This window comes from Heterodontus francisci, unplaced genomic scaffold (genome assembly GCF_036365525.1).
Source record: "Heterodontus francisci isolate sHetFra1 unplaced genomic scaffold, sHetFra1.hap1 HAP1_SCAFFOLD_594, whole genome shotgun sequence".
Taxonomy (NCBI): domain Eukaryota; kingdom Metazoa; phylum Chordata; class Chondrichthyes; order Heterodontiformes; family Heterodontidae; genus Heterodontus; species Heterodontus francisci.
The window spans coordinates 558,821-584,591 of NW_027140509.1; the positions used below are offsets into that span (position 1 = coordinate 558,821).

A 25,771-nucleotide genomic window follows, 5' to 3' on the forward strand; every position below is an offset into this window, starting at 1 on the left:
GTACATGGTGCTGAGTAGAGTACAGGCCAGGGGTTATTGTACTGTCCATGGTGCTGGGTAGAGACAGGGGAGTGGTTATTATACTGTACATGGTGCAGAGTTGAATACAGGCGAGTGGTTATTGTACTGCACATGGTGCTGAGTAGAGTACAGGCGAGGGGTTATTGTACAGTACATAGTGCTTTTTTAGAGTACAGGGAGGGGTTATTGTACTGTACATGGTGCTGGGTAGAGTACATGCGAGGGGTTATTGTACTGTACATGGTGCAGTGTAGTGTACGGGGAGGGGTTATTGTCCAGTACATGGTGCTGGGTAGAGTACAGGCGAGGGGTTATTGTACTGTACCTGGTGCTGGCTAGAGTACAGGCGAGTGGTTATTGTACTGTACATGGTGCTGAGTAGAGTACAGGCGGGGGGTTATTGTACTGTACATGGTGCTGAGTAGAGTACAGGCGAGAGGTTATTGTACTGTACGTGGTGCTGAGTAGATTACAGGCGAGGGTTATTGTACTGTACATGGTGCTGAGTAGAGTACAGGCGAGAGGTTATTGTACTGTACGTGGTGCTGAGTAGATTACAGGCGAGGGGTTATTGTACAGTACATGGTGCTGGGTAGATTATAGGCGAGCGGTTATTCTACTGTATATGGTGCTGAGTAGATTATAGGAGAGGGGTTATTGTACTGTGCATGGTGCTGGGTAGAGTACGGGGAGGGGTTATTGTACTGTACATGGTGTTGGGTAGAGTACGGGGAGGGGTTATTGTACTGTACATGGTGTTGGGTAGAGTACGGGGAGGGGTTATTGTACTGTACATGGTGCAGCGTAGAGTACAGGGAGGGGTTATTGTACTGTACATGGTGCAGAGTAGAGTACGGGGAGGGGTTATTGTACTGTACATGGTGCAGAGTAGAGTACAGGCGAGGGGTTATTGTACTGTACATGGTGCTGAGTAGAGTACAGGCCAGGGGTTATTGTACTGTCCATGGTGCTGGGTAGAGACAGGGGAGTGGTTATTATACTGTACATGGTGCAGAGTTGAATACAGGCGAGTGGTTATTGTACTGCACATGGTGCTGAGTAGAGTACAGGCGAGGGGTTATTGTACAGTACATAGTGCTTTTTTAGAGTACAGGGAGGGGTTATTGTACTGTACATGGTGCTGGGTAGAGTACATGCGAGGGGTTATTGTACTGTACATGGTGCAGTGTAGTGTACGGGGAGGGGTTATTGTCCAGTACATGGTGCTGGGTAGAGTACAGGCGAGGGGTTATTGTACTGTACCTGGTGCTGGCTAGAGTACAGGCGAGTGGTTATTGTACTGTACATGGTGCTGAGTAGAGTACAGGCGGGGGGTTATTGTACTGTACATGGTGCTGAGTAGAGTACAGGCGAGAGGTTATTGTACTGTACGTGGTGCTGAGTAGATTACAGGCGAGGGGTTATTGTACTGTACATGGTGCTGAGTAGATTACAGGCGAGGGGTTATTGTACTGTACATGGTGCTGAGTAGAGTACAGGCGAGGGGTTATTGTACTGTACATGGTGCTGAGTAGAGTACAGGCGGGGGGTTATTGTACTGTACATGGTGTGAGTAGAGTACAGGCGAGAGGTTATTGTACTGTACGTGGTGCTGAGTAGATTACAGGCGAGGGGTTATTGTACTGTACATGGTGCTGAGTAGATTACAGGCGAGGGGTTATTGTACTGTACATGGTGCTGAGTAGAGTACAGGCGAGGGGTTATTGTACTGTACATGGTGCTGAGTAGATTACAGGCGAGGGGTTATTGTACTGTACATGGTGCTGAGTAGATTACAGGCGAGGGGTTATTGTACTGTACAAGGTGCAGAGTAGAGTACAGGCGAGGGGTTTTTGTACTGTTCATGGTGCTGAGTAGAGTACAGGCGAGGGGTTTTTGTACTGTTCATGGTGCTGAGTAGATTACAGGGAGGGGTTATTGTACTGTACATGGTGCTGGCTAGAGTACAGGCGAGTGGTTATTGTACTGTACATGGTGCTGAGTAGAGTACAGGCGGGGGGTTATTGTACTGTACATGGTGCTGAGTAGAGTACAGACGAGAGGTTATTGTACTGTACGTGGTGCTGAGTAGATTACAGGCGAGGGGTTATTGTACTGTACATGGTGCTGAGTAGATTACAGGCGAGGGGTTATTGTACTGTACATGGTGCTGAGTAGAGTACAGGCGAGGGGTTATTGTACTGTACATGGTGCTGAGTAGAGTACAGGCGGGGGGTTATTGTACTGTACATGGTGTGAGTAGAGTACAGGCGAGAGGTTATTGTACTGTACGTGGTGCTGAGTAGATTACAGGCGAGGGGTTATTGTACTGTACATGGTGCTGAGTAGATTACAGGCGAGGGGTTATTGTACTGTACATGGTGCTGAGTAGAGTACAGGCGAGGGGTTATTGTACTGTACATGGTGCTGAGTAGATTACAGGCGAGGGGTTATTGTACTGTACATGGTGCTGAGTAGATTACAGGCGAGGGGTTATTGTACTGTACAAGGTGCAGAGTAGAGTACAGGCGAGGGGTTTTTGTACTGTTCATGGTGCTGAGTAGAGTACAGGCGAGGGGTTTTTGTACTGTTCATGGTGCTGAGTAGATTACAGGGAGGGGTTATTGTACTGTACATGGTGCTGAGTAGATTACAGGTCAGGGGTTATTGTATTGTACATGGTGCAGAGTAGAGTTCAGCTGAGGTGTTATTGTACTGTACATGGTGCTGAGTAGAGTATGGGGAGGGGTTATTGTACTGTACATGGTGCTGAGTAGATTATAGGCGAGGGGATATAGTACTGTGCATGGTGCTGAGTAGAGTACGGGGAGGGGTTATTGTACTGTGCATGGTGCAGAGGAGAGTACAGGCGAGGGGTTATTGTACTGTACATGGTGCTGAGTAGAGTACGGGGAGGGGTTTTTGTACTGTTCATGGTGCAGCGTAGATTACAGGTCAGGGGTTATTGTACTGTACATGGTGCTGGGTAGATTACAGTGGAGGGGTTATTGTACTGTACATGGTGCTGAGTAGATTACAGGCGAGGGGTTATTGTTCTGTACATGGTGCTGAGTAGAGTTCAGGTGAGGGGTTATTGTACTGTACGTGGTGCTGGGTTGAGTACAGGTGAGGGGTTATTGTACTGAACATGGTGCTGTGTAGATTACAGGCGAGGGGTTATTGTACTGTACATTGTGCTGTGTAGAATATAGGCGAGGGTTTATTCAACTGTACATAATGCTGGGTAGATTATAGGCGAGGCGTTATTGTACTGTACATGGTGCCGAGTAAAGTACATGCGAGGGGTTTTTGTACTGTACATTGTGCTGGGGAGAGTATGGGGAGGGGTTATTGTACTGTACAAGGTGCTGGGTAGAGTACGGGGAAGGGTTATTGTACTGTACATGGTGCTGGGTCGAGTACGGGGAGGGGTTATTGTACTGTTCATGGTGCTGAGTAGATTACAGGCGAGGGGTTATTGTACTGTCCATGGTGCTGAGTAGAGTACAGGCGAGGGGTTTTTGTACTGTACATGGTGCAGAGTAGAGTACGGGGAGGGGTTTTTGTACTGTACATGGTGCAGAGTAGAGTACGGGGAGGGGTTATTGTACTGTACAAGGTGCAGAATAGAGTACAGGGAGGGGTTATTGTACTGTACATGGTGCAGAGTAGAGTACGGGGAGGGGTTATTGTACTGTACATGGTGCAGAGTAGAGTACAGGGAGGGGTTATTGTACTGTACATGGTGCTGGGTAGAGTACCGGCGAGGGGTTATTGTACTGAACATGGTGCTGAGTAGAGTACAGGTCAGGGGTGATTGTACTGTACATGGTGCAGCGTAGAGTACAGGGAGGGGTTATTGTACAGTACATGGTGCAGAGTAGAGTACAGGCGAGCGGTTATTCTACTGTATATGGTGCTGAGTAGATTATTGGAGAGGGGTTATTGTACTGTGCATGGTGCTGGATAGAGTACGGGGAGGGGTTATTGTACTGAACATGGTGTTGGGTAGAGTACCGGCGAGGGGTTATTGTACTGTACATGGTGCAGAGTAGAGTACAGGCGAGTGGTTATTGTACTGCACATGGTGCTGAGTAGAGTACAGGCGAGGGGTTATTGTACTGTACATGGTGCAGAGTAGAGTACCGGCGAGGGGTTATTGTACTGAACATGGTGCTGAGTAGAGTACAGGTCAGGGGTGATTGTACTGTACATGGTGCTGGGTGGAGTACAGGCGAGGGGTTATTGTACTGTACATGGTGCAGGGTAGAGTACAGGTCAGGGGTTATTGTACTGTACATGGTGCTGGGTAGATTACAGGCGAGGGTTTATTCTACTGTACATCATGCTGGGTAGATTATAGGCGAGGCGTTATTGTACTGTACATGGTGCAGAGTAGAGTACGGGGAGAGGTTATTGTACTGTACATGGTGCTGGGTAGAGTACGGGGAGAGGTTATTGTACTGTACATGGTGCTGGGTAGAGTACGGGGAGAGGTTATTGTACTGTACATGGTGCTGCGTAGATTACAGGCGAGGGGTTATTGTACTGTCCATGGTGCTGAGTAGATTACAGGCGAGGGGTTATTGTACTGAACATGGTGCAGAGTAGATTACAGGCGAGGGGTTATTGTACTGTACATGGTGCAGAGTAGAGTACAGGCGAGTGGTTATTGTACTGCACATGGTGCTGATTGGAGTACAGGCGAGGGGTTATTGTACTGAACATGGTGCTGAGTAGATTACAGGCGAGGGGTTATTGTACTGTACATGGTGCAGAGTAGATTACAGGCGAGTGGTTATTGTACTGCACATGGTGCTGATTAGAGTACAGGCGAGGGGTTATTGTACTGTACATCGTGCTGGGTAGAGTACAGGCGAGGGGTTATTGGCCTGTATGTTGTCGAAGATTTGGTATTTCTGTTGTCATCGCCTGTCTGCCTTTAATGGTCGGATTGTACCACTTGCCAATCTGATAGGCATTCTTCTGGAAATACTTTCAAAATAAGTGGCAGGGCTATTTTTGGAGGCACTTGGTGCTCTCTGAATTGCTCAAGGTCATGTCCAGACATTTCAGATGATGAAGAAAGTTATGTGTGAACCATGTGACAGCTCGGCCTGATGGCCCACTTTTGAGTCTTGCAGGCGTGCTTTGACATCAGTGTGTGCTGACTCATTAGTCCCCTGCCGCATGTGGACGAACCAAACCAGTTAGATCAAAAAAAGATGATTCACTTGCAAAAGTATTTTGGAATATTTCCTAGAAATAAGCAGAAGTTAGGAAAAAAAAACAGCAGCCCGTCCGTTTCTGAAAAGTCTCTTCAGCTGACTTTGAAAGTGATCCCACATTTGATTCTGAGAAGATCATTCAGACCTTTCCAGCAGTGTCACAGTGAGTCAGAGGCTCGTGGGCAGCGTTGCCTCTCGGCCGTGTGGCGATCCGAAGGTTCCTGCGCAGGTTGCGGACGGGTCAGCCCTTTCAACCGATCACGTGATGCGCATACCCTTTAGGGCTGCAGCACACTTAAACGAATCACCCGTACGCTCCAAAAAAAAATTCCGGGGAGCTCTGGTCGAGGTTTCGAGCCCCCAGTCCAGAGACTTGAGCCCCGTAATCCCAGCCTGACACGACCCCTGGTGTCAGTACTGAGGGAGCGCCGCGCCGTCGGAGGGTCAGTACTGAGGGAGCGCCGCACTGTCGGAGGGTCAATACTGAGGGAGCGCTGCACTGTCGGAGGGTCAGTACTGGGGGAGCGCCGCACTGTCGGAGGGTCAGTACTGAGGGAGTGCCGCACTGTCGGAGGGTCAGTACTGAGGGAGTGCCGCCCTGTCGGAGGGTCAGTACTGAGGGAGTGCCGCACTGTCGGAGGGTCAATACTGAGGGAGCGCTGCACTGTCGGAGGGTCAGTACTGGGGGAGCGCCGCACTGTCGGAGGGTCAGTACTGAGGGAGTGCCGCCCTGTCCGAGTGTCAGTACTGAGGGAGTGCCGCACTGTCGGAGGGTCAGTACTGAGGGAGCGCCGCCCTGTCGGAGGGTTAGTACTGAGGGAGCACCGCACTGTCGGAGGGTCAGTACTGAGGGAGCGCCGCGCCATCGGAGGGTCAGTACTGAGGGAGTGCCGCACTGTCGGAGGGTCAGTACTGAGGAAGCGCCGCGCTGTCGGAGGGTCAGTACTGAGGGAGCGCCGCACTGTCGGAGGGTCAGTACTGAGGGAGCGCTGCACTGTCGGAGGGTCAGTACTGAGGGAGCGCCGCACTGTCGGAGGGTCAGTACTGAGGGAGTGCCGCACTGTCGGAGGGTCAGTACTGAGGAAGCGCCGCGCTGTCGGAGGGTCAGTACTGAGGGAGCGCCGCACTGTCGGAGGGTCAGTACTGAGGGAGCGCCGCACTGTCGGAGGGTCAGTACTGAGGGAGCGCCGCCCTGTCGGAGGGTCAGTACTGAGGGAGCGCCGCACTGTCGGAGGGTCAGTACTGAGGGAGAGCCGCACTGTCGGAGGGTCAGTACTGAGGGAGCGCCGCCTGTCGGAGGGTCAGTACCGAGGGAGTGTCGCACTGCCGGAGGGTCAGTACTGAGGGAGTGTCACACTGTCGGAGGGTCAGTACTGAGGGAGCGCCGCGCTGTCGGAGGGTCAGTACTGAGGGAGCGCCGCCCTGTCGGAGGGTCAGTACCGAGGGAGTGTCGCACTGTCGGAGGGTCAGTACTGAGGGAGTGTCACACTGTCGGAGGGTCAGTACTGAGGGAGCGCCGCGCTGTCGGAGGGTCAGTACTGAGGGAGCGCCGCACTGTCGGAGGGTCAGTACTGAGGGAGCGCCGCACTGTCGGAGGGTCAGTACTGAGGGAGTGCCGCACTGTCGGAGGGTCAGTACTGAGGAAGCGCCGCGCTGTCGGAGGGTCAGTACTGAGGGAGCGCCGCACTGTCGGAGGGTCAGTACTGAGGGAGCGCCGCACTGTCGGAGGGTCAGTACTGAGGGAGCGCCGCCCTGTCGGAGGGTCAGTACTGAGGGAGCGCCGCCCTGTCGGAGGGTCAGTACCGAGGGAGTGTCGCACTGCCGGAGGGTCAGTACTGAGGGAGTGTCACACTGTCGGAGGGTCAGTACTGAGGGAGCGCTGCACTGTTGGAGGGTCAGTACTGAGGGAGTGCCGCCCTGTCGGAGGGTCAGTACTGAGGGAGCACTGCACTGTCGGAGGGTCAGTACTGAGGGAGCGCCGCACTGTCGGAGGGTCAGTACTGAGGGAGCGCCGCCCTGTCGGAGGGTCAGTACTGAGGGAGCGCCGCGCTGTCGGAGGGTCAGTACTGAGGGAGCGCCGCACTGTCGGAGGGTCAGTACTGAGGGAGCGCCGCACTGTCGGAGGGTCAGTCCTGTGGGAGTGCCGCACTGTCGGAGGGACCGTCTTTCAGGAAGAGACGTTAAACCCGAGGCCCCCCATATGCCCCCTCAGGTGGATGTAAAAGAGCCCACGGCCACTATCGGAAGATGAATAGGACAGCGAGGGGGTGTGGGTGGTGGGAAGTTCTCCTCAGTGTCTTGGGGCCGATATCTATCCCTCGACAAACACCCAGCTGGATTTCCAGCATTTTCTGCTTCGATTTCAAATTTCCAACATCTGCAGCGTTTTGCTTTTGTAACACTCAACCGAGAATCTTTGGCCATTATTATGCCATACTGTGGGATCTTGCTGTGTGCCAATCGGCTGCCGTGTTGTCCCGTTCGCAGCGCTGACTGCACTGACTGCGCCGCACTTCGGGATGTATTGAGGTTGTGAAAGGCGCCGGGCGAATGCAGCACCTTGCCTCCTTTGTGCCGCGGGAGGCTCTGCTCATGACAACAGGAGCTGTTGGATAGCTGACGGCTGATTGCATGATCACAGGACCCTGCAGGAAGGTTCCTGACGTGTCACTGACAGAGCTGGTGCGGGGAGGATGTGGGGGCAGAACCTGACAGCTGAGTCGAGCCGCCCACGGAAACCACAGCGCAGACGGACCACTCAGCTGACAGAGCAGAGACAGGCGACAGCGTCCCCCTGTGCTCACTGACCTACTTTCTTTCCCTGACTAGCAATGCTTCGATTTTAAAATGTTTATCATTGTTTTCAAATCAACCCCAAGGCCTCAATTCCCATCCCTATCTCTGTAACCTCCTCCAGCCCCTACAACCCTCCCTATCTCTGTAACCTCCTCCAGCCCCTGACAACCCTCCCTATCTCTGTAACCTCCTCCAGCCCCTACATCCCTCCCTATCTCTGTAACCTCCTCCAGCCCCTACAACCCTCCCTATCTCTGTAACCTCCTCCAGCCCCTACAACCCTCCCTATCTCTGTAACCTCCTCCAGCCCCTACAACCCTCCCTATCTCTGTAACCTCCTCCAGCCCCTACAACCCTCCCTATCTCTGTAACCTCCTCCAGCCCCTACAACCCTCCCTATCTCTGTAACCTCCTCCAGCCCCTACAACCCTCCCTATCTCTGTAACCTCCTCCAGCCCCTACTACCCTCCGTATCTCTGTCACCTCCTCCAGTTGCTACAACCCTCCCTATCTCTGTAACCTCCTCCAGCCCCTACATCCCTCCCTATCTCTGTAACCTCCTCCAGCACCTGCAACCCTCCCTATCTCTGTAACCTGCTCCAGCCCCTACAACCCTCCCTATCTCTGTAACCTCCTCCAGCCCCTTCAACCCTCCCTATCTCTGTAACCTCCTCCGGCCCCTACAACCCTCCCTATCTCTGTACCTCCTCCGGCCGCTACAACCCTCCCTATCTCTGTAACCTCCTCCAGCCCCTACAACCGTCCCTCTCTGTAACCTCCTCCAGCCCCTACAACCCTCCCTATCTCTGTAACCTCCTCCAGCCCCTACAACCCTCCCTATCTCTGTAACCTCCCCCAGCCTCTACAACCCTCCCTATCTCTGTAACCTCCCCCAGCCTCTACAACCCTCCCTATCTCTGTAACCCCCTTCAGCTCCTACAACCCTCCCTATCTCTGTAACCTCCCCCAGCCCCTACAACCCTCCCTATCTCTGTAACCTCCCCCAGCCCCTACAACCCTCCCTATCTCTGTAACCTCCTCCAGCCCCTACAACCGTCCCTCTCTGTAACCTCCTCCAGCCCCTACAACCCTCCCTATCTCTGTAACCTCCCCCAGCCCCTACAACCCTCCCTATTTCTGTAACCTCCTCCAGCTCCTACAACCCTCCCTATCTCTGTAACCTCCTCTAGTTCCTACAACCCTCCCTATCTCTGTAATCTCCTCCAGCCCCTACTACCCTCCGTATCTCTGTCACCTCCTCCAGTTGCTACAACCCTCCCTATCTCTGTAACCTGCTCCAGCCCCTTCAACCCTCCCTATCTCTGTAACCTCCTCCGGCCCCTACAACCCTCCCTATCTCTGTACCTCCTCCGGCCGCTACAACCCTCCCTATCTCTGTAACCTCCTCCAGCCCCTACAACCGTCCCTCTCTGTAACCTCCTCCAGCCCCTACAACCCTCCCTATCTCAGTAATCTCCTCCAGCCCCTACAACCCTCCCTATCTCAGTAATCTCCTCCAGCCCCTACAACCGTCCCTCTCTGTAACCTCCTCCAGCCCCTACAACCCTCCCTATCTCTGTAACCTCCTCCAGCCCCTACAACCTTCCCTATCTCTGTAACCTCCTCCAGCCCCTACAACCGTCCCTATCTCTGTAACCTCCTCCAGCCTCTACAACCTTCCCTATCTCTGTAACCTCCTCCAGCCCCTACAACCCTCCCTATCTCTGTAATCTCCTTCAGCCCCTACAACCCTCCCTATCTCTGTAACCTCCTCCAGCCCCTACAACCCTCCCTATCTCTGTAACCTCCTCCAGCCCCTTACAACACTCCCTATCTCTGTAACCTCCTCCAGCCCCTACTACCCTCCCTATCTCTGTAACCTCCCCCAGCCCCTACAACCCTCCCTATCTCTGTAACCTCCTCCAGCCCCTTACAACACTCCCTATCTCTGTAACCTCCTCCAGCCCCTACTACCCTCCGTATCTCTGTCACCTCCTCCAGTTGCTACAACCCTCCCTATCTCTGTAACCTCCTCCAGCCCCTACAACCCTCCCTATCTCTGTAACCTCCTCCAGCACCTGCAACCCTCCCTATCTCTGTAACCTGCTCCAGCCCCTACAACCCTCCCTATCTCTGTAACCTCCTCCAGCCCCTACAACCCTCCCTATCTCTGTACCTCCTCCAGCCCCTACAACCGTCCCTCTCTGTAACCTCCTCCAGCCCCTACAACCCTCCCTATCTCAGTAATCTCCTCCAGCCCCTACAACCCTCCCTATCTCAGTAATCTCCTCCAGCCCCTACAACTCTCCCTATCTCTGTAACCTCCTCCAGCCCCTACAACCGTCCATCTCTGTAACCTCCTCCAGCCCTTACAACTCTCCCTATCTCTGTAACCTCCCCCAGCCCCTACAACCCTCCCTATCTCTGTAACCTCCTCCGGCCCCTACAACCCTCCCTATCTCTGTAACCTCCTCCGGCCCCTACAACCCTCCCTATCTCTGTAACCTCCTCCGGCCCCTACACCCCTCCCTATCTCAGTAGCCCCCTCCAGCTATGAAGAGAGACTGGATAGGCTAGGGTTGTTTTCCTTAGAGCAGAGAAGGCTGAGGGGGGACTTAATTGAGGTGTACAAAATTATGAGGGGCATTGATAGGTTAGATAGGAAGAAACTTTTTCCCTTAGCAGAGGGGTCAATAACTAGGGGGCATAGATTTAAGGTAAGGGGCAGGAGGTTTAGAGGGGATCTGAGGGAAAATGTTTTCACCCAGAGGGTGGTTGGAATCTGGAACACACTGCCTGAAGAGGTGGTGGAGGCAGGAACCCTCACAACATTTAAGAAGTATTTAGATGAGCACTTGAAAGGCTATAGCATACAAGGCTACGGGCCAAGTGTGGGGAAATGGGATTAGAATAGTTAGATGCTTGATGGCCGGCACAGACACGATGGGCCGAAGGGCCTGTTTCTGTGCTTTGTAACTCGATGAGAAATGTTGTAGGTTAGCCTCCCGGGCTGATTGAGATACTGCTGCTTAACCAGTCACCGGGCCTTGTTGTTGATTCACAGGGATTACAAGGTGAGCCTCTGCTGCCTGAATGAAACGAGCCTCTGCATCCTCCCCTGCCCTGAGCAATGGGTTCAGCCTGCCCAGCCTGACCATCAGCGGAGTGCCGTCCAGCCCGGGCGGCTCCCTGGAGCAGCACCCTCACCACGGCCAGCACCGGCCCTCGCTGGCGGGCAGCCCCGGGGAGATGCCCAGAGCAACGGGAACTGTCCGCGTCTATCTGCCCAACAAGCAACGCACGGTGGTAAGTCATACTGCCCAGCCCGGGTCGGTTAGTTACAGAGTAAAGCTCCCTCTACACTGTCCCCATCAAACACTCCCAGGACAGGTACAGCACGGGGGTTAGATACAGAGTAAAGCTCCCTCTACACTGTCCCCATCAAACACTCCCCAGGACAGGTACAGCACGGGGGTTAGATACAGAGTAAAGCTCCCTCTACACTGTCCCCATCAGACACTCCCCAGGACAGGTACAGCACGGGGGGTTAGATACAGAGTAAAGCTCCCTCTACACTGTCCCCATCAAACACTCCCCAGGACAGGTACAGTACGGGGGTTAGATACAGAGTAAAGCTCCCTCTACACTGTCCCCATCAAACACTCCCCAGGACAGGTACAGTACGGGGGTTAGATACAGAGTAAAGCTCCCTCTCCACTTCCTGTTAAACATTGCCAGGTTTTTGAGAGTTGTACTGTGTCTGACTTTGATCTCCTATCCTCTTAACTACCTGCTGTGCTTTTCACAGGTAAATGTTCGTGAGGGGATGACAGTGAACGACAGCTTGGACAAGGCACTGAAAGTCCGAGGTTTGTCCCAGAAATGCTGTGCGGTCTACAGATTCCTTGATGGGTGAGTTACTGACTGCGGCATTTCTGTCTTGAGTTTGTATTGAAGCTGGCAAATGGGGCTTATACACACCAGTGCTGTACACGGGGCTTACTGTGGCTCCGGAGTGCGACACAGACGGCTCGGGGCGTTGCAGAGTCCCGTACACGGGGAGCTATATGGATGAGCAGGCGACTGTGCTGTGCTGGTTGTACAACGGGACAGTGCAGTGCGAGGCAGGCGAATCGGCAGGGGGGGGCCGTGTGTTGTCCTTGTAACCACTGACGCCTGTCTCTCTTCTTTCTCCCTTCAGCCACAAGAAGCTGACCGACTGGTCGACCGACATCACGCCCCTGGTGGGCGAGGAGCTCATGGTGGAGGTGCTTGATGAAGTCCCCTTGTCAATGCACAACTTTGTAAGTCCCGAGCTGATCGGCGTCCAGCTCCCCCACCCGTTGCGTTACCCGGCCATTCCCGAAATACCCAGTGGGTTCAACATCTCTTCCTGAAAGGTGGAACCTCCAAGAGTGCAGCCCTCCCTCAAAACTGACTCCCGGGGAGTGTTGAGCCTGGATTATGGGGCTCGAGCCTCTGGATTGCAGGTTGAACCCGCAGCCTTCTGACTCAGAGGCAAGAGCAAGGCTTTTGACACGGTCCCACACGGCAGACTGGTTTAAAAAAAAAAATAAAAGCCCATGGGATCCTGGGAAATGCAGCAAGGTGGATACAGAATTGACTCAGTGGCAGGAAACGAAGGGTAATTGTTGACGGGTGTTTTAGCGACTGGAGGGCTGTTTCCACTGGCGTTCCGCAGGGCTCAGTACTGGTGCCCCTGCTTTTGGTGGTGCATGTGAACGATTTGGACGTAAATGTAGGGGGCACGATCAAGACGTTTGCAGACGACGCAAAGATTGGCCGTGTGGTCGAGAGCGAGGAGGGTAGCTGGAGGCTGCAGGAAGATATCGATTGAGCATAAAAGTGGCAAATGGAATTCAACCTGGAGAAGTGTGAGGTGATGCATTCAGGGAGGTCAAGCAAGGCAAAGGAATACACCATTAATGGGAAAATACTGAGAGGTGTCGAGGAAGTGAGCGACCTTGGAGCGAATGTCCACAGATCCCTGAAGGTAGCAGGACAGGTCGATAAGGTGGTTAAGAAGGCATATGGAATCCTTTCCTTTATTAGCCGAGGTATGGAATATAAGAGCCAGGGAGGTTATGCTGGAACTGTATAACTCATTGGTTAGGCCACAGCTTGAGTACTGTGTGTAGTTCTGGTCACTTCATTACAGAAAGGATGTAATTGCACTAGAGAGGGTACAGAGGAGATTTACGGGGATGTTGCCAGGACTGGAAAAATGCAGCCGTGAGGAAAGATTGGATAGGCTGGGGTTGTTCTCCTTGGAACAGAGAAGGCTGAGGGGAGAATCTGATTGAAATGTACAAAATTGTAAACTTGCCACCCCTCTCCCCCCCCCCCCCCCCACCCCCCGCCAAGAAAAAAAAATAGCTCGGACCGACATGTGGCTCGTCACATTCATGGGACGTGGGTGTCCCTGGCCAGTACAAGTTGGCTTTGAGGAGGTGGCAGTGAGCCGGTACTGGAGTGTGAACCTGGATAATGGGAGTGTGTCTCTGGATTGCTGCAGTGGCCGCGTCCTCCACATCTTCCCCACGCACCCCCCCCCCATTCCCGACACCCATCCGAGCAAATCCCTGCTGCATGTGTGACCCCGGACACGCGCTGAGCGTGAGCACACTCGGGCGGGGGGAACTGACAACAGAAGGTGGCTGAAAAGTCAAAAGCAGCGAGCACGAGTGATGGTGTAGAGGCAGACTGGGAGAGTTTAGTTTTAGAGATACAGCACTGAAACAGGCCCTTCAGCCCACTGAGTCTGTGCCGACCATCAACCACCCATTTATACTAATCCTACACTAATTCCATATTCCCATCACATCCCCACCTGTCCCTATATATTTCCCGACCACCGACCTATACTCGGGGCAATTTACAACGGCGAATTTACCGACCAACCTGCAGGTCTTTGGCTGTGGGAGGAAACCCGAGCACCCGGAGAAAACCCACGCAGACACAGGGAGAACTTGCAAACTCCGCACAGGCAGTACCCAGAATTGAACCCAGGTCGCTGGAGCTGTGAGGCTGCGGTGCTAACCACTGCGCCACTGTGCTGCCCAGGGTGTCGGGTTGAGCCCCAGACCCTCGGTAACGTCGAGGCCCGCCCCCTGCCCCGCACCGTGATCTGCTCCACTGTAACTCGCCGTGAACCGGCCGAATCTGCCGGGGACGTTGAATTAAGGAGAACGGTAAAATATTTACAGAGAGACTTCAAAGGAATTGGATATATATTTGAACGGGAAAACCTACTTTGAGGACAGTGGGGAAGGAGCAGGAATGCAGAGGGGCGAATTGGGTCACTCTTTCAATGAGGGACTGAATGGTGACTTTCTGAGCTGCATATAGGACTTCTTGTATTTCTGCATTTGGATCAGATGGGCTGGCAGGTGGCAACTGAAGTTTAACACTGATATGGGGCATGTGTGTGTGTACGTAGGTACACGCAGTGGTGCTCTCATCTCAAGACACCCGGCTGGTTTGCAGTGTGTTGTGAAGGACCTCGGGGTGAGGCTCCAGGGCAGGCGGGGTAGCTGGTGTGTCCCCCCCCCCACACCCCCCGTCACCTCCCCCAGACCGGGCAGAGAAGCGGCGAGGCGGGAAGCGGATGGCGCAGTAACCTGGCTGGCGATTCCTCTCCTCCTGCAGGTCCGGAAGACGTTCTTCAACCTGGCGTTCTGCGACTTCTGCCTGAAGTTCCTGTTCCATGGCTTCCGCTGCCAGACCTGCGGCCACAAGTTCCACGAGCACTGCAGCAGTAAAGTGCCAACGGTGTGCTTGGACCTGGGCAAATAGTGAGTACGAAAGGGAGGGACCAGGGTGGGGTGGAGCGGCGGAGGCTGGGGGATAGTGAGTATGCTGGTTGAGGGAGGTGGTTTTGGTTGAGGGGGGGGAGCGTGTGTGGTGATAGTGAGTACTGATCTAGCCCTGGTGTGATCTGATTCTCTACCGTTGGTTTGCAGCCCGGCTTCTCCCGGTCCCTACGAGGAGCACTCGCTCTCACCGATGCCCACAGCCCAGATGGACCAACTCCTGACCCCTCAGTCGTCCGGAAGGTGAGAACGCGTTGGATGTCTGTTTACTGTTAGAGAAACCGTCTGATATCCTTGCTGTAACTCGCAGTCGATTAGTTCGACACTGGATGGTGAGAAGAGTTCATGGAGCACAGCTGCCTACCTCTCTCTTCTGAGTCATGTGGCCGCGGGTTTGAACTCAATAGTCCAGGCTCCTCCTTTCCCCCCGGTGCCAGACCGACAAGAGTGCTGCACTATCGGAGGTACTGTCTTTCGGGTGAGATGTTAAACCCGTCAGTCACTGAGTTTTTTTTTTGAAGCGTGGCCTCTGTTGGAACGTGGGAGACATGGCGGCCAATTTGTGCACAGCAAGCTCCCACGAACCGCGACGTGATAATGACCCGGGAGCGTCGAGCCGAGGGTTATGTGCTCCAGGCTCGGAGAGAGCGACAGCTGACGCGTGCAGCCATCTTGGGGCTGCCCGGGAAGACAGGGAGCTGCGCGAGGGTGGGGGAGTGGTTCATGAAAAACCTGTGTGAACAAAGAACAGCACAGGAACAGGCCATTCGGCCCTCCAAGCCTGCGCCAATCTTGATGCCTGCCTAAACTAAAACCTTCTGCACTTCCGGGGCACGTATCCCTCTATTCCCATCCTATTCATGTATTTGTCAAGATGCCTCTTAAACGTCGCTATCGTACCTGCTTCCACCACCTCCCCTGGCAGCAGGTTCCAGGCACTCACCACCCTCTGTGTAAAGAACTTGCCTCGCACATCCCCCCTAATCTTTGCCCCTCTCACCTTAAACCTATGTCCCCCAGTAACTGACTCTTCCACCCTGGGAAAAAGCTTCTGACTATCCACTCTGTCCATGCCGCTCATAACTTTGTAAACCTCTATCATGTCACCCCTCCACCTCCATCGTTCAGGTGAAAACAATCCAAGTTTATCCAACCTCTCCTCATAGCTAATGCCCTCCAGACCAGGCAACATCCTGGTAAACCTCTTCTGTACCCTCTCCAAAGCCTCCATGTCCTACTGGTAGTGTGGCGACCAGAATTGCACGCAATATTCTAAGTGTGGCCTAACTAAGGTTCTGTACAGCTGCAGCATAACCTGCCAATTTTTATACTCTATGCCCCGACCGATGAAGGCAAGCATGCCGTATGCCTTCTTCACTACCTTATCCACCTGCGTTGCCACTTTCAGTGACCTGTGGACCTGTACGCCCAGATCTCTCTGCCTATCAATACTCCTAAGGGTTCTGCCATTTACTGTATACTTCCCACCTGCATTAGACCTTCCAAAATGCATTACCTCACATTTGTCCGGATTAAACTCCATCTGCCATTTCTCCGCCCAAGTCTCCAACCGATCTATATCCTGCTGTATCCTCTGACAATCCTCATCACTATCCGCAACTCCACCAACCTTTGTGTCGTCCTCAAACTTAATAATCAGACCAGTTACATTTTCCTCCAAATCATTTATATATACTACAAAGAGCAACGGTCCCAGCACTGATCCCTGCGGAACACCACTAGTCACATCCCTCCATTCAGAAAAGCACCTTTCCACTGCTACCCTCTGTCTTCTGTGACAGAGCCAGTTCTGTATCCATCTTGCCAGCTCACCTCTGATCCCGTGTGACTTCACCTTTTGTACCATTCTGCCATGAGGGACCTTGTCAAAGGCTTTACTGAAGTCCATATAGACAACATCCACTGCCCTTCCTTCATCAATCATCTTCGTCACTTCCTCAAAAAACTCAATCAAATTAGTGAGACACGACCTCCCCTTCACAAAACCATGCTGAAACTCGCTAATAAGTTAGTTTGTTTCCAAATGGGAGTAAATCCTGTCCCGAAGAATCCTCTCTAATAGTTTCCCTACCACTGACGTAAGGCTCACCGGCCTATAATTTCCTGGATTATCCTTGCCACCCTTCTTAAACAAAGGAACAACATTGGCTATTCTCCAGGCCTCTGGGACCTCACCTGTAGCCAATGAGGATGCAAAGATTTCTGTCAAGGCCCCAGCAATTTCTTCCCTTGCCTCCCTCAGTATTCTAGGGTAGATCCCATCAGGCCCTGGGGACTTATCTACCTTAATGCTTTGCAAGACACCCAACACCTCCTCCTTTTTGATAATGAGATGACTGAGACTATCTACACTCCCTTCCCTAGGCTCATCATCCACCAAGTCCTTCTCTTTGGTGAATACTGATGCAAAGTACTCATTTAGCACCTCGCCCATTTCCTCTGGTTCCACACATAGATTCCCATCTCTGTCCTTGAGTGGGCCAACCCTTTCCCTGGTTACCCTCTTGCTCTTTATATATGTATAAAAAGCCTTGGGATTATCCTTAATCCTGTTTGACAATGACTTTTCATGACCCCTTTTAGCCCTCCTGACTCCTTGCTTAAGTTGTGTGCGAGCATTTGCAGAAACCGGGAGAGCGGGCGGAATGGGTGGAGGTGGGAGAGAGGGTGTGCAGGCGTTGCTGTGGATCTTCAGCTGACAGGGTGCATTGCAGGTCAGTGGAATTGATTACAGCCTTCTCACCGACGGGCCTGACACTAACCTGCTTCTCCTTCGCCTTGCAGGCTCACACCACCCGCCTTCACTTTCCCATGTCCCTGCCCACCTGCCGAAGGGCAGCTCCAGCGCCAACGTTCAACCTCCACGCCCAACGTGCACATGTCCAGCACCACAGCACCAGTCAACATGAGTGTCATAGAGGTGAGGGATTCACACGTTACGTGCAGAGACCCAATCAGCTGGAGGCACTGCCCAGCCTCAGACAGCCTTAAAACAACCACTCAGGATAGAAAATGGGAGCTCCATGACAGCAACTCCCTGTGTTACTGAGTATTGGGGTTTACAGGACAGTGAGACTCTGTGTTACTGAGTATTGGGGTTTACAGGACAGTGTGACTCTGTGTTACTGAGTATTGGGGTTTAGAGGACAGTGAGACTCTGTGTTACTGAGTATTGGTGTTTACAGGACAGTGAGACTCTGTGTTACTGAGTATTGGTGTTTATCGGACAGTGGGACTCTGTGTTACTGAGTATTGGGGTTTACAGGACAGTGAGACTCTGTGTTACTGAGTATTGGTGTTTACAGGACAGTGAGACTCTGTGTTACTGAGTATTGGTGTTTATCGGACAGTGGGACTCTGTGTTACTGAGTATTGGGGTTTATAGGACAGTGAGACTCTGTGTTACTGAGTACTGGGGTTTATAGGACAGTGAGACTCTGTGTTACTGAGTATTGGTGTTTATAGGACAGTGAGACTCTGTGTTACTGAGTATTGGTGTTTACAGGACAGTGAGACTGTGTGTTACTGAGTATTGGTGTTTATAGGACAGTGAGACTCTGTGTTACTGAGTATTGGTGTTTACAGGACACTGAGACTCTGTGTTACTGAGTATTGGTGTTTATAGGACAGTGAGACTCTGTGTTACTGAGTATTGGTGTTTATAGGACAGTGAGACTCTGTGTTACTGAGTATTGGTGTTTATAGGACAGTGAGACTCTGTGTTCCTGAGTATTGGTGTTTACAGGACAGTGAGACTCTGTGTTACTGAGTATTGGTGTTTACAGGACAGTGAGACTCTGTGTTACTGAGTATTGGGGTTTACAGGACAGTGAGACTCTGTGTTACTGAGTATTGGTGTTTATAGGACAGTGTGACTCTGTGTTACTGAGTATTGGGGTTTATAGGACAGTGAGACTCTGTGTTACTGAGTACTGGGGTTTATAGGACAGTGAGACTCTGTGTTACTGAGTATTGGTGTTTATAGGACAGTGAGACTCTGTGTTACTGAGTATTGGTGTTTACAGGACAGTGAGACTGTGTGTTACTGAGTATTGGTGTTTATAGGACAGTGTGACTCTGTGTTACTGAGTATTGGGGTTTATAGGACAGTGAGACTCTGTGTTACTGAGTACTGGGGTTTATAGGACAGTGAGACTCTGTGTTACTGAGTATTGGTGTTTATAGGACAGTGAGACTCTGTTACTGAGTATTGGTGTTTACAGGACAGTGAGACTCTGTGTTACTGAGTATTGGTGTTTACAGGACAGTGAGACTCTGTGTTACTGAGTATTGGTGTTTACAGGACAGTGAGACTCTGTGTTACTGAGTATTGGTGTTTATAGGACAGTGAGACTCTGTGTTACTGAGTATTGGGGTTTATAGGACAGTGAGACTCTGTGTTACTGAGTATTGGTGTTTACAGGACAGTGAGACTCTGTGTTACTGAGTATTGGTGTTTACTGGACAGTGAGACTCTGTGTTACTGAGTATTGGTGTTTACAGGACAGTGAGACTCTGTGTTACTGAGTATTGGGGTTTATAGGACAGTGAGACTCTGTGTTACTGAGTATTGGTGTTTACTGGACAGTGAGACTCTGTGTTACTGAGTATTGGTGTTTACTGGACAGTGAGACTCTGTGTTACTGAGTATTGGTGTTTATAGGACAGTGAGACTCTGTGTTACTGAGTATTGGTGTTTATAGTACAGTGAGACTCTGTGTTACTGAGTATTGGGGTTTATAGGACAGTGAGACTCTGTGTTACTGAGTATTGGTGTTTACTGGACAGTGAGACTCTGTGTTACTGAGTATTGGTGTTTACAGGACAGTGAGACTCTGTGTTACTGAGTATTGGGGTTTATAGGACAGTGAGACTCTGTGTTACTGAGTATTGGTGTTTACAGGACAGTGAGACTCTGTGTTACTGAGTATTGGGGTTTACAGGACAGTGAGACTCTGTGTTACTGAGTATTGGTGTTTATCGGACAGTGAGACTCTGTGTTACTGAGTATTGGTGTTTACAGGACAGTGAGACTCTGTGTTACTGAGTATTGGGGTTTATAGGACAGTGAGACTCTGTGTTACTGAGTATTGGGGTTTATAGGACAGTGAGACTCTGTGTTACTGAGTATTGGTGTTTACAGGACAGTGAGACTCTGTGTTACTGAGTATTGGGATTTACAGGACAGTGAGACTCTGTGTTACTGAGTATTGGTGTTTATAGGACAGTGAGACTCTGTGTTACTGAGTATTGGTGTTTATAGGACAGTGAGACTCTGTTACTGAGTATTGGTGTTTATAGGACAGTGAGACTCTGTGTTACTGAGTATTGGTGTTTATCGGACAGTGAGACTCTGTGTTATTGAGTATTGGTGTTTATCGGACAGTGAGACTCTGTGTTACTGAGTATTGGTGTTTACAGGACAGTGAGACTCTGTGTTACTGAGTATTGGGGTTTATAGGACAGTGAGACTCTGTGTTACTGAGTATTGGGGTTTATAGGACAGTGAGACTCTGTGTTACTGAGTATTGGTGTTTACAGGACAGTGAGACTCTGTGTTACTGAGTATTGGGATTTACAGGACAGTGAGACTCTGTGTTACTGAGTATTGGTGTTTACAGGACAGTGAGACTCTGTGTTACTGAGTATTGGGATTTACAGGACAGTGAGACTCTGTGTTACTGAGTATTGGGGTTTATAGGACAGTGAGACTCTGTGTTACTGAGTATTGGGGTTTATAGGACAGTGAGACTCTGTGTTACTGAGTATTGGGGTTTATAGGACAGTGAGACTCTGTGTTACTGAGTATTGGGGTTTATAGGACAGTGAGACTCTGTGTTACTGAGTATTGGGGTTTATAGGACAGTGAGACTCTGTGTTACTGAGTATTGGTGTTTACAGGACAGTGAGACTCTGTGTTACTGAGTATTGGGATTTACAGGACAGTGAGACTCTGTGTTACTGAGTATTGGGGTTTATAGGACAGTGAGACTCTGTGTTACTGAGTATTGGGGTTTATAGGACAGTGAGACTCTGTGTTACTGAGTATTGGTGTTTATAGGACAGTGAGACTCTGTGTTACTGAGTATTGGTGTTTACAGGACAGTGAGACTGTGTGTTACTGAGTATTGGTGTTTATAGGACAGTGAGACTCTGTGTTACTGAGTATTGGTGTTTACAGGACACTGAGACTCTGTGTTACTGAGTATTGGTGTTTATAGGACAGTGAGACTCTGTGTTACTGAGTATTGGTGTTTATAGGACAGTGAGACTCTGTGTTACTGAGTATTGGTGTTTATAGGACAGTGAGACTCTGTGTTCCTGAGTATTGGTGTTTACAGGACAGTGAGACTCTGTGTTCCTGAGTATTGGTGTTTACAGGACAGTGAGACTCTGTGTTACTGAGTATTGGTGTTTGCAGGACAGTGAGACTCTGTGTTACTGAGTATTGGGGTTTACAGGACAGTGAGACTCTGTGTTACTGAGTATTGGTGTTTATAGGACAGTGTGACTCTGTGTTACTGAGTATTGGGGTTTATAGGACAGTGAGACTCTGTGTTACTGAGTACTGGGGTTTATAGGACAGTGAGACTCTGTGTTACTGAGTATTGGGGTTTATAGGACAGTGAGACTCTGTGTTACTGAGTACTGGGGTTTATAGGACAGTGAGACTCTGTGTTACTGAGTATTGGTGTTTATAGGACAGTGAGACTCTGTGTTACTGAGTATTGGTGTTTACAGGACAGTGAGACTCTGTGTTACTGAGTATTGGGTTTTACCGGACAGTGAGACTCTTGTGTTACTGAGTATTGGTGTTTACAGGACAGTGAGACTCTGTTACTGAGTATTGGTGTTTACAGGACAGTGAGACTCTGTGTTACTGAGTATTGGTGTTTACAGGACAGTGAGACTCTGTTACTGAGTATTGGTGTTTACAGGACAGTGAGACTCTGTGTTACTGAGTATTGGTGTTTACAGGACAGTGAGACTCTGTGTTACTGAGTATTGGTGTTTACAGGACAGTGAGACTCTGTGTTACTGAGTATTGGTGTTTATCGGACAGTGAGACTCTGTGTTACTGAGTATTGGGGTTTATAGGACAGTGAGACTCTGTGTTACTGAGTATTGGTGTTTACAGGACAGTGAGACTCTGTGTTACTGAGTATTGGTGTTTACTGGACAGTGAGACTCTGTGTTACTGAGTATTGGTGTTTACAGGACAGTGAGACTCTGTGTTACTGAGTATTGGGGTTTATAGGACAGTGAGACTCTGTGTTACTGAGTATTGGTGTTTACTGGACAGTGAGACTCTGTGTTACTGAGTATTGGTGTTTACTGGACAGTGAGACTCTGTGTTACTGAGTATTGGTGTTTATAGGACAGTGAGACTCTGTGTTACTGAGTATTGGTGTTTATAGGACAGTGAGACTCTGTGTTACTGAGTATTGGGGTTTATAGGACAGTGAGACTCTGTGTTACTGAGTATTGGTGTTTACTGGACAGTGAGACTCTGTGTTACTGAGTATTGGTGTTTACAGGACAGTGAGACTCTGTGTTACTGAGTATTGGTGTTTATAGGACAGTGAGACTCTGTGTTACTGAGTATTGGTGTTTATAGGACAGTGAGACTCTGTGTTACTGAGTATTGGTGTTTACAGGACAGTGAGACTCTGTGTTACTGAGTATTGGGGTTTATAGGACAGTGAGACTCTGTGTTACTGAGTATTGGTGTTTACTGGACAGTGAGACTCTGTGTTACTGAGTATTGGTGTTTACTGGACAGTGAGACTCTGTGTTACTGAGTATTGGTGTTTATAGGACAGTGAGACTCTGTGTTACTGAGTATTGGTGTTTATAGGACAGTGAGACTCTGTGTTACTGAGTATTGGGGTTTATAGGACAGTGAGACTCTGTGTTACTGAGTATTGGTGTTTACTGGACAGTGAGACTCTGTGTTACTGAGTATTGGTGTTTACAGGACAGTGAGACTCTGTGTTACTGAGTATTGGTGTTTATAGGACAGTGAGACTCTGTGTTACTGAGTATTGGTGTTTATAGGACAGTGAGACTCTGTGTTACTGAGTATTGGTGTTTATAGGACAGTGAGACTCTGTGTTACTGAGTATTGGTGTTTATAGGACAGTGAGACTCTGTGTTACTGAGTATTGGTGTTTATAGGACAGTGAGACTCTGTGTTACTGAGTATTGGTGTTTATCGGACAGTGAGACTCTGTGTTACTGAGTATTGGTGTTTATCGGACAGTGAGACTCTGTGTTACTGAGTATTGGTGTTTATAGGACAGTGAGACTCTGTGTTACTGAGTATTGGTGTTTATCGGACAGTGAGACTCTGTGTTACTGAGTATTGGTGTTTATCGGACAGTGAGACTCTGTGTTACTGAGTATTGGGGTTTATAGGACAGTGAGACTCTGTGTTACTGAGTATTGGTGTTTACAGGACAGTGAGACTCTGTGTTACTGAGTATTGGGGTTTACAGGACAGTGAGACTCTGTGTTACTGAGTATTGGTGTTTATCGGACAGTGAGACTCTGTGTTACTGAGTATTGGTGTTTACAGGACAGTGAGACTCTGTGTTACTGAGTATTGGGGTTTATAGGACAGTGAGACTCTGTGTTACTGAGTATTGGGGTTTATAGGACAGTGAGACTCTGTGTTACTGAGTATTGGTGTTTACAGGACAGTGAGACTCTGTGTTACTGAGTATTGGGATTTACAGGACAGTGAGACTGTGTGTTACTGAGTATTGGTGTTTATAGGACAGTGAGACTCTGTGTTACTGAGTATTGGTGTTTATCGGACAGTGAGACTCTGTGTTACTGAGTATTGGTGTTTATCGGACAGTGAGACTCTGTGTTACTGAGTATTGGTGTTTATCGGACAGTGAGACTCTGTGTTACTGAGTATTGGTGTTTATAGGACAGTGAGACTCTGTGTTACTGAGTATTGGTGTTTATCGGACAGTGAGACTCTGTGTTACTGAGTATTGGTGTTTATAGGACAGTGAGACTCTGTGTTACTGAGTATTGGTGTTTATCGGACAGTGAGACTCTGTGTTACTGAGTATTGGTGTTTATAGGACAGTGAGACTCTGTGTTACTGAGTATTGGTGTTTATCGGACAGTGAGACTCTGTGTTACTGAGTATTGGTGTTTATCGGACAGTGAGACTCTGTGTTACTGAGTATTGGTGTTTATAGGACAGTGAGACTCTGTGTTACTGAGTATTGGTGTTTACAGGACAGTGAGACTCTGTTACTGAGTATTGGTGTTTATAGGACAGTGAGACTCTGTGTTACTGAGTATTGGTGTTTATAGGACAGTGAGACTCTGTTACTGAGTATTGGTGTTTATAGGACAGTGAGACTCTGTGTTACTGAGTATTGGTGTTTATCGGACAGTGAGACTCTGTGTTATTGAGTATTGGTGTTTATCGGACAGTGAGACTCTGTGTTACTGAGTATTGGTGTTTACAGGACAGTGAGACTCTGTGTTACTGAGTATTGGGGTTTATAGGACAGTGAGACTCTGTGTTACTGAGTATTGGGGTTTATAGGACAGTGAGACTCTGTGTTACTGAGTATTGGTGTTTACAGGACAGTGAGACTCTGTGTTACTGAGTATTGGGATTTACAGGACAGTGAGACTCTGTGTTACTGAGTATTGGTGTTTACAGGACAGTGAGACACTGTGTTACTGAGTATTGGGATTTACAGGACAGTGAGACTCTGTGTTACTGAGTATTGGGGTTTATAGGACAGTGAGACTCTGTGTTACTGAGTATTGGGGTTTATAGGACAGTGAGACTCTGTGTTACTGAGTATTGGGGTTTATAGGACAGTGAGACTCTGTGTTACTGAGTATTGGGGTTTATAGGACAGTGAGACTCTGTGTTACTGAGTATTGGGGTTTATAGGACAGTGAGACTCTGTGTTACTGAGTATTGGTGTTTACAGGACAGTGAGACTCTGTGTTACTGAGTATTGGGATTTACAGGACAGTGAGACTCTGTGTTACTGAGTATTGGGGTTTATAGGACAGTGAGACTCTGTGTTACTGAGTATTGGGGTTTATAGGACAGTGAGACTCTGTTACTGAGTATTGGGGTTTATAGGACAGTGAGACTCTGTGTTACTGAGTATTGGTGTTTACAGGACAGTGAGACTCTGTGTTACTGAGTATTGGGGTTTATAGGACAGTGTGACTCTGTGTTACTGAGTATTGGGATTTACAGGACAGTGAGACTCTGTTACTGAGTATTGGGGTTTATAGGACAGTGAGACTCTGTGTTACTGAGTATTGGGATTTACAGGACAGTGAGACTCTGTGTTACTGAGTATTGGTGTTTACAGGACAGTGAGACTCTGTGTTACTGAGTATTGGTGTTTATAGGACAGTGAGACTCTGTGTTACTGAGTATTGGTGTTTATAGGACAGTGAGACTCTGTGTTACTGAGTATTGGTGTTTACAGGACAGTGAGACTCTGTGTTACTGAGTATTGGTGTTTATAGGACAGTGAGACTCTGTTACTGAGTATTGGTGTTTATAGGACAGTGAGACTCTGTGTTACTGAGTATTGGTGTTTATAGGACAGTGAGACTCTGTTACTGAGTATTGGTGTTTACAGGACAGTGAGACTCTGTGTTACTGAGTATTGGTGTTTATAGGACAGTGAGACTCTGTGTTACTGAGTATTGGTGTTTACAGGACAGTGAGACTCTGTGTTACTGAGTATTGGTGTTTATAGGACAGTGAGACTCTGTGTTACTGAGTATTGGTGTTTATAGGACAGTGAGACTCTGTGTTACTGAGTATTGGTGTTTACAGGACAGTGAGACTCTGTGTTACTGAGT

At 49.8% G+C, this 25,771-nt stretch overlaps 1 protein-coding gene across 1 annotated transcript in view; it reads left to right on the plus strand.

The window, feature by feature from the left end:
- Positions 1–17,819, plus strand: part of LOC137360029 (serine/threonine-protein kinase A-Raf-like) — a gene marked incomplete at its 3' end in the record, with an annotated part of 29,690 nt that extends 11,871 nt beyond the window's left edge. The window contains exons 2-7 of the mRNA XM_068025612.1: positions 11,110–11,351; positions 11,854–11,957; positions 12,247–12,349; positions 14,715–14,860; positions 15,029–15,121; positions 17,684–17,819. Of these exons, the coding sequence (XP_067881713.1) occupies positions 11,139–11,351; positions 11,854–11,957; positions 12,247–12,349; positions 14,715–14,860; positions 15,029–15,121; positions 17,684–17,819 (795 nt within the window). The remainder of the gene's footprint in view (positions 1–11,109; positions 11,352–11,853; positions 11,958–12,246; positions 12,350–14,714; positions 14,861–15,028; positions 15,122–17,683) is intronic.
- Positions 17,820–25,771: the final 7,952 nt, after the last annotated feature.